This window comes from Amblyomma maculatum, chromosome 6 (assembly GCF_055883805.1).
Source record: "Amblyomma maculatum isolate TAMU_Amacu chromosome 6, ASM5588380v1, whole genome shotgun sequence".
Classification (NCBI taxonomy): Eukaryota; Metazoa; Arthropoda; class Arachnida; order Ixodida; family Ixodidae; genus Amblyomma; species Amblyomma maculatum.
Window position 1 is genome coordinate 167702437 of NC_139349.1, and position 9657 is coordinate 167712093.

Consider the following 9657-nt stretch of genomic DNA (forward strand, 5'->3'; position numbering starts at 1 on the left):
ATTTGACTGGTGGTGATATTGGCATCTTCTTAACTCTCTTGAGTACATCATCTCCTGGGCCTGGACAGTGCGACAAACGGTATATCGGTACAGGAAGCAATATGTCCACTAGGTCCGCATACAATTTTTTCCGCTTAACATTGCACAAATACTCCATGGAAAAACGCACATGCAGCAATCTGTACGCGAGCACCACTTCTCGCAAGTATCCTCTTACTGTACCACCTACGTGTGTGAAATGAGCTCCGTCGGAGCGGCTTCAGCGGCCCAGCAGCGCCGCGGTAACAGGTCTTTTGCCGCTGTTTCTTCAGCAGGGTGTGATTACCAGGCAGTTTTACCGAGTTTGCCTACAGGGCGTTTTGTTGTGAACACAGTTTTTTTGCACTGTGATATCAGGGCCCGCCCTTACCGCTTGGAAGATTTCCGCGATGCGCTCGCGAAATTATCTCTCCTACCGGAAGTCATCGCCATCGAAGCCTACAGGATGAGCCATGTGTGGGCGGTTACCTTCAAGGATGAAGACGCCGTGAAGAAAATTGTCAGTTCTGGTGAGCTGGTTGTGAAAAAGTGTCGGTGTCTTGTTATCGACCCAGCTAACCAGGATGTACGCATGAAAGTACACTGGCTTTTACACAGTGTACCGGACGAAGACGTGAAGCTCGCCTTTGCGGCATATGGCAAGGTCACCGACGTCACCCGCGAGCGGTGGCGCGTGCAGGGCATGGTGGACAAAGGGTCTACCACACGGCATGTGACCCTGAATCTGAAGCCGGGTGTAAAGCTCGACGAAATCCCCCACCAGGTGAGCGTCACCGGCGAGCTGGCCCTTGTGGTCGTGCCAGGGAGAGCTCCGCTCTGCCTACGCTGCCGCGGCACCGGCCACATTCGTCGAGAGTGCCGTATACCAAGGTGTGGTGCCTGTCGACGGTTCGGTCTCGAGGAGGGCCAGTGCAAGCGGACCTACGCAAAAGTGACAGGGCCCGTGAACGCTCAGGACGCATCCTCCTTGTTCATGGACGAGGCGGATATGGAAGAGACATCTTCCACTGCGCCTGAGAACGCTGCGGGTGAGAGGGAGACTGCCTTGGGGGTGCCGCCTCAGGAGAAAACCGTGGTTGAGGCGGATGTCACCACACGTGAACCAGCGCCTCAGCACGACGTCGGGCCCAAGTCGGAGGGCGAGGCGAAATCTTCAGTCGACACTGAAGCTCCTTGCATTCCTCCAGATCCTGAGGGCATAGACATTCTTCCCGGTGCGGCTACCTTGGTGGCCGGAAAAGGCCCCCATGACGCCGTTGACAGCGGGACGCTTCAACAGGAGCACAGCGGGGGAGCCGGACCGCCGCCCAAAACTCCAGGTTTGAGGTAGTCTACCCTGAAGCCGCGGCCGAACTTTTCGGTGGATTCAAGGCAGGCGGGGAAACCGCCTCCATAGTTGGTTGTGCAAAGTGTCATTTTGGGCTAAGGGTATTGGGGTGTGGCGTGAGGGAAGACACCATTTTATAAGGCGTTTTATTTTTCTTTTCGATATGGCGATCACAGTAAGTGAAGCACTGCGTGCAGCATCTATTAACGTGAGAGGCCTTGGAGGAAGAAGGCGACAGTGTCAGCTCAGTCGCCTTCTTCTAGATAACGACCTACATGTAGTCGCCGTGCAAGAATCGAAAATTGAGAGTCAAGTTGCTACAGACCGAATGGTGTCCGCTTTCCGTACGCATTTTGATGCATGTGTCTGCCATTCTGTAGGTGCCTCTGGTGGTTGTATACTTTTTCTTCGCAATAATCTTGGTATTATGGTACAGTCGATTTTCTCGTGCCAAAGCGGCTGTCTCCTTGTCTTTGATTTTTTGCACTGCGGCCTTGATTTGCGAGTTATTTGTGTGTATGCACCAAACGCAGAGACTGAGCGAAAATTATTTTTTCAAGGATTGGAGTCATATTCAAACAATGACAAAGTGATAATCCTACTGGCCGATTTCAATTGCGTTTGGCAAGCTTCAGATCGCGCCGAAAAGTCAATTGTACGTGATAAAAGTGCTGATGTTTTGAATGAAATCATCCATGGCCATGATTTAAAAGATATTGGAAGTTTATTTACTAATGGCACTATACGCAGTATACCCATTTTCAGGGCAACAGCCATGCTCGATTAGACAGATTGTATGTCGCAGCCTAACTTGTACCACTTTGCACCTTGTACGAAGTTACACCTGTGGCTTTCAGTGATCATGCCTTAGTGATTGCAACCTTTGGAAGAAAACAAAGCAAGAATCGGTTTAATTGGCATTTATGGAACCTAATAATAAGTTGTTGGAGGACGAATGCTTTTTTTAACGAAACAGATAAAGAATTAAATATATTACTTACAGCGAAACCGTTGAGCTTCGCTGTAAAATGGGAGGATTTTAAGCAGGGGGTGAAAATGAGAGCGAAGAACAAAGCACGAAATTAAGATACGCAGAGAAGCAAAAAGGAGCAGAGCTTCATAAACAGCTGGAATGTCTGACGTGTATAGAAAACGCCCAAGCAGGCACATGCTTTAATGAGATCAGGGGTGTCAAAGCCCAGCTTAAAAAAATGGACACAGATAAGTATAGGAGGGTTGAAATCTGGGTCAGTTGGTACATAGTCAGAGAATAAAAACCAGCCAAGGGACGAGGACGAAGAAAGACGATGTACACACGGAAGCTGGAACTAACAACTGTGCTTTATTGAAATAATAACAGTTCCCAAGAAACCTCGCAAGGCATGCGCAGCTCGACGTCCAACACACAGCATAAAAGTGACAAACAAAAAGCAACGCTTCGGAGATAGCCAAGATACTAGGGTCTTTGAGATAAATAACTTATTTCTTTCTGCATCAACGATATGGATGCTGTGCTAATACAATTATCTCCTTGCATACTTATGTGATACGCTTCAAGAACTTCGCGCTCTACCTTACCCTTGCCCCTACCAAGAATTGTGACATTTGAAAACAGCGGATAACAACCGCAATCCCTACAATGGCGAGACAAAGTTTTAGCTCCACTGATATGTGACAAAGAGTTGTGATGCTCTCGCAGCCTATCATTAATACAGCGGCCAGTTTGGCCGATGTAAACTTTTTCGCATGTTAGAGGAATCTTATAAATAACACGTGTGGCACAAGGAATATAACAATCATCATGTCGCGTCGAGCATACAGGGGCCTTAGATCTGCCATGAGCAACACGAGAACAAAGACTTTATAGCTTGCAGGGAGCAGAGAAGACAACTTTAACGCCTTGCCTAGCAGCAACTTTTTTGATATTATGGGAAAGTCCATGCACGTACGGCATCACCTCAAGATTCCTCCATTCAGCTTCAGTAAGCTTGGGCACTTGGGCATTCAGCTTCAGTAAGCTTGGGCACGTAACAGAAGCTGATACTTGGCAGAAGTCACTGGGCCAGTACTTACAGCGACATCTCCAGTCCCTCGCGGTACAGGATCCTTTCAACGTTGTGAACGCGGCTGAAGTAGTTCAGGTGCTCGGCAACGGCTTACCTGGAGCCAACTGCGGCTTCTCTATTGATATCGAAGACCTGTTTTATAGCATCCCTCATGACGAACTTTTTGTTGCAGTGCGTGAACTAATTGAACAGAACGGTGTGATCGCCTTCCAAAATGGATGTGGTGTCTCGGGTGACGTGTTTTTGGAACTGCTGACAGTCTACCTTTCATCCACCGTAGTAGTTTTTAAGGGCGCTCTGTTTATCCAGAAAGAGGGAATTTGTATTGGGGCGAGTGTAGCTCCTGTACTGTGCCACATCTTTTTAGCAAAGTTTGACAACTTACTATCAGGCTCTCTTCTTGACAAACGCGTGTGCAAAATTTTTTAGATATGTTGATGATTTTTTGATTATTTTAAAACTTCCACCGAATGCCTCTTTTCATGAGGTTGTGAACGACGTCTTGAAGGCCTTTAAGGCTTGCACTAACGCCCTTTGTTTTACGTACGAACTACCCAATGACCAAAAGATAAGATTTTTAGAACTTCAACTAACTTTTCTTGACGATGGGCATATCTGCTGGTGTCTTTTACCGAGAGGCAAGAAAGCGTTGTTACCGTACTCCTCCGCTCACTCTAAAATCGTTAAGAGAGGTATTGTTATGAATTGCTTTCGCAGTGCTCTAGAGAAAAGTTGCCACCACCAAATAAAGAGTAGCTTTGGCAACCAGGTTGGCCGGCTGCTTACCGCAGGATTCCCAAATGCACTTCTGAATGCTGTGGCAGAATCGCCGCTACAAAGAGTTAAGACGGGCAATGAAAAAGTGCCCAAGCTTACTGAAGCTGAATGGAGGAATCTTGAGGTGATGCCGTACGTGCATGGACTTTCCCATAATATCAAAAAAGTTGCTGCGAGGCAAGGCGTTAAAGTTGTCTTCTCTGCTCCCTGCAAGCTATCAAGTCTTTGTTCTCGTGTTGCTCATGGCAGATCTAAGGCCCCTGTATGCTCGACGCGACATGATGATTGTTATATTCCTTGTGCCACACGTGTTATTTATAAGATTCCTCTAACATGCGAAAAAGTTTACATCGGCCAAACTGGCCGGTGTATTATTGATAGGCTGCGAGAGCATCACAACTCTTTGTCACACATCAGTAGAGCTAAAACTTTGTCTCGCCATTGTAGGGATTGCGGTTGTTATCCGCTGTTTTCAAATGTCACATTTCTTGGTAGGGGCAAGGGTAAGGTAGAGCGCGAAGTTCTTGAAGCGTATCACATAAGTATGCAAGAAGATAATTGTATTAGCACAGCATCCATATCGTTGATGCAGAAAGAAATGTTATTTATCTCAAAGATCCTAGTATCTTGGCTATCTCCGAAGCGTTGCTTTTTGTTTGTCACTTTTATGCTGTTTGTTGGACGTCGAGCTGCACATGCCTTGCAAGGTTTCTTGGGAAATGTTATTATTTAAATAAAGCACAGTTGTTAGTTCCAGCTTCCGTGTGTACATCGTCTTTCTTCGTCCTCGTCCCTTGGCTGGTTTTTATTCTCAGATAAGTATAGTGCGGCAGTCATTCGGGCGCGGACGAAACAGCTGTGGGCGGGGGAAACACCAACAAAGCGTGCGTTATCAGACGAGAAACGATACGCGTGCCGAAAGGAAATACGAGCTATTTCGGCGGACGGTAGTGTAATCAAGAATGCAATCTGTGATCATTTCGCAGATATGCTTTGTCACTCGCGAAAAACTGAACGGGGCTTCTATAGTGAATTCCTTCCACTTATGCCGAAATTTGAGGAAGAAGTTAAAACACGGCTTGAGCAGCCGATTTCCGTGAAAGAAATTGAGGATGCAATAGATGCCCTGCCAGCAGGTAAAGCCCCTGGCCCTGACGGACTGGGTGCAGCCTTCTACAAAGTGTTCAAACCTCCAATAGCCCAGGCTCTGCTGGAGGTTGTTGACGAAAGCTAAGAAAAAAAACGTGTTCCGCTGTCTTTCACAACATCCCAACATAGTGCTAATTCCTAAAACCGATGACCCTGATAAGCGCCTGTTGGTGGGGTCTTATCGCCCGATAAGCCTCACCAACGTCGACTACAAAATTTTCATGAAGGTGCTAGCGAAAAGATTGCAGGGTGTTATAACAACGCTCGCAGGCACGCACCAAACATGCGGCATAAAAGGGCGAAGTATCGCTTCTAACACGTGGCACGATCCATACTAGAATGCTGTGACTCATTTGATGACCGAGTGGCGATGATACAACTAGACCTGGCAAAAGCCTTTGACTGCGTTTCTCACGATGATCTGTTTGCCGTATTAGATCATGCAAATGTCGGCCGAATAATATTAGAGGGCGTTAGAATGGCATACAAAAACTGTACCACACGGATTGTTGTGAATGGAGAGCTCACTGAAAGCCTCCAAGTGCGATCTTCTGTGAGGCAGGGTTGTCCACTGTCGCCATTGTTATTCGCAGCCTACCTTGAACCGCTTTGCTTGGCTATCCGGAATAATGAATGCATAAGAGGATTCACGCTACAATCAGTGCATGTGAAAATACTGGCTTATGCCGACGACATCGCAGTCTTTTGTGCATATAGAGAAAGTATTTGTGAGGTGACGAATGTAGTACAGAAATTTTGCAAGCGGCAGAGGTGCCCAGATAAACTGGGAAAAAAGCTGCGGTTTCTGGCATGGTAGCTGGGAGGTCACACCCGAACACTATTCTCGGATGCGCTGGTCAACCACTTCAGCATTGTATCTAGGAGTGCCCCTTGATTCTTACCGGGACCCAGATCCGTACTGGCATGACCAAGCATCGAGGGCCAAGGAAAAAGTGATGCGTGGCAAGGAAGGCATTTGTCCATGTTCTCGCGTGCCACTATATGTAATCTGTTCCTTATTGCTAAAGTGTGGTACGTGATGAATATGCTCAGTGCTTCGAGGACGAACATACAAAAACTTCACCGTGTTTTTTCCGTTTTCATTTGGGCGTCGACCTGGGAAAGGACGAGCCGAACAAATTTGTTTCTTTCCGTACAAAAAGGAGGGCTTGGTCTGGCGCATTTATTTTAGCGACAAGTTGTCTCGCGTTTCATGTACCTTCGTGACCAAAATGATGTCTTCCTCAGAACAGTAATCCAAGTTCGGCTTGGTCGACTCAGCCACGAGTTCGATGCTTGAAAGCGGTACAAAAGCGCTTCTAGTGAATGCGGTGTTGCCTTAGAAACGTGCCGTAGAACGTTATACTGCGGTGTATATCGGTAATTATGAGCATTTACTTACAGAAGTCGCAGTTACACGAGTAGCGAAGTACGTTTCCGCTACATTTCTTCTGCGCTCTGCGCACATGCAGAGCCATCTTGCGGCAAACACAGAAGAACCCCTCCTCGCAATGTGCGGCGCTGCCCCGACACGTGGCGTGCCACTCGCCCCTGACGTTTCGCCGTGCACCCTCACGGGTTGTAGAATCAAGCGTCTTTCCTTTCTTTAGATCACTATCTTCGCTCACCCGCTTCTCCCCTTCGGGCCGCGCGGGTACCAGTGCGAGGATGCCCCAATACGCTTGCGTTTAATAGGTTTTCTCGCTCTCTCCCCTTCCAACATCCAGCGTGCGTCACTAGAAAAATGGTGTTTAGGTGGCGCGGCTCCTCTTTCCGCTCACAGCGCGATTGCTAGGTGCAGTGTCTGATGCCGGACGCCTCTGGCGTGATCGCTGCGCCGTAGCGCTTCTGCTGGGAAAGCGTCCCCTGCGATGTGTGCCGAGCTGCTTCCGAGGAATCATGCTTCTGCGTGGTGCTCCCAAGCTAGATAGAGGACGATCCCATCAAGGCGTCAGCCCCATGATCTCGTCCGCCTTCATGGCGCGTCGCTGTCCGGCTTTCTCCCTCCGAGACACCGAGTTCTTTGGTTCGTTCCGCTTGCTCAGGCGCACGTTTCGTTGCCGCGCCGAACGCTGCGTTGCTCGGCGCTCGCCGCGTGATTCGTGAGTGCAAAGTCCGACGCGGGGCGCCTCATCAGTGATTGCTGCGCCATAGCGCATTGTCTTACACTCCTTGGCAGGTCGACGGGTGTTGTATTGCAGGGCCTTGCGCGCTCGCTCTTGAGACGCGTGTGATGGAAGCGGCGCCGTCTACCAGTGCCGGTAGCGCTACAGTGTCTTGCTACAGTTTTTTTCCGCTGCTAACGTTACTGCTAATGAACACATTCCAGAAATCTCTCTCAGAAATGTCTAAAATAGAAATTAACCCTGATGGTGTATCAAAGCTTATTGCCTCACTGAAAATATCTACATCTGCCGGCTGCGATCAAATTAACAGCAAGCTACCAAAAAATACCATTTCATTGTCTAGCCAGGTACTGCATCTAATTTTTACGCAATCCTTAGATACCGGGGTTGTCCCTGACGATTGGAAAAAAGCTCAAACTACACCCATATTTAAAGCGGATGACCGCACGTGCCCTAACAACTATCGTCCCATTTCCCTCACTAGTATACCGTCTAAACTACTTGAGCACATTATTTTTTCCAATCTTATGACCCACCTAGAATCAATGAACTTTTTCTATCCGAAACAACACGGCTTCCGGAAGCAGCTGTCATGTGAGACCCAGCTCGCCGAATTCACCCACGACATTCTACAATACTTAGATAACCTTGTCCAGATCGACGCTATCTTTCTTGACTTTTCAAAAGAATTTGATCGTGTTTCCCATAATCTTCTTCTTTTTAAGTTGTCATCGCTCGGCATTCCACAAACCTTGCTCTCCTGGCTAGAGCAGTTCCTTAAAGGACGTAAGCAGTTCACCTGTGTTAATAACTGTCGCTCAGCTTTTTCCGACGTAACATCCGGCGTACCTCAAGGTGTAGGCTTATCACCTCTTTTATTCCTCATCTACATCAATGACCTACCGATCAACATAAAATCAACGCTACGTTTATTCGCAGATGACTGCGTAATTCACAGCCCCATCCACGGCGCTAGCGCCATTGCCGCTCTTCAACAGGATCTAACGACTATCTCAGCGTGGTGTGACAAATGGCACATGCCTCTTAATCTAAATAAATGCCAATACATATCATTCTCCCGCAAAAACACAGTTATTGATAGCACTTCCAACATAAAATCGGTCGCCGTCACGATAACATCATCTTATAAATACCTAGGAGTACACATCACATCATCGCTGTCATGGACAACACACATTCAGACCATCTGTTCCAAAGCATCACGCACACTTGGTTTTCTCCGGCGCAATCTAAAATCTGCATCACCTGAAGTAAAAAAGTTGGCATACATAACATTCGTACGTCCTAAATTGGAGTGCGCGTCATCTGTCTGGCATCCATCACAATCGTATCTCATCTCAGACCTTGAAGCCATTCAAAATCGCGCCGCCCGTTTTATTACATCGCAGTACTCAAGAAATACCAGCGTAACATTACTAAAACGATCCCTCGGCCTTCAAACACTAGCAACTCGCCGTGTTATTTCCCGGCTATGCCTCTTTCACTCTTTCTTTTATCGCTCACCAAGACATTTGTTGCTGCAGCCACCCCCACGTACGTCATCCCGCCTAAACCACAGTAACCCAATCGCACGCATTAAAACCCGCACCTCCGCAATGAGCAGTTCATTTTTTCCCGACTCCATAGTGCTCTGGAATGGCCTTCCCGACAACGTAATTACATGCTCCGATCGCCGCCTTTTCCGCGAGAAACTGGCTAATCACTTCTCATAAACATATTTATACTGCGACACCGAAGTGCCAACTGTTCCTTGTTTTCTTTTTGTATGTTTATTTCTTGCTTTTAGTTTGTATATTATTTTACACTTTTTTGGTACCCCGTGTATTTTTCCCCCTTTCTTTCTTTCTTTTGTGTTCTCTGCTACTACCCTCCAACCTGTATGTACGCCCCCCCTTATGTAATGCCTTCGGGCCTTTAAGGGACAAATAAATAAATAAATGAAATCAGTGTCTTCCTCGCCGGCGAGCACTGATGGACCATCTCCGTCAACTGGTGTTCGACCACGAGGAAGGCCACGCAAGACGGAGGCACAGAAGGCGGAGACCAAAGCTCGCCATGCTGTGCTGCCTGACCGACATACTCAGTGCGTGTGAACGCTAAAGGAACACGGGAGTAAGAAACGTTGTAGTGTACACAACACAGTGCGATAATG

General features: G+C 47.7%; 1 protein-coding gene across 1 annotated transcript; it reads left to right on the forward strand.

Moving 5' to 3' along the window:
- The first annotated feature begins 238 nt into the window (after positions 1 to 238).
- Positions 239 to 1369, forward strand: LOC146187356 (uncharacterized). Its single transcript, XM_084608194.1, has one exon. The coding sequence runs from the start codon at positions 239 to 241 to the stop codon at positions 1367 to 1369; it is 1131 nt and encodes a 376-aa protein (XP_084464320.1).
- Positions 1370 to 9657: the final 8288 nt, after the last annotated feature.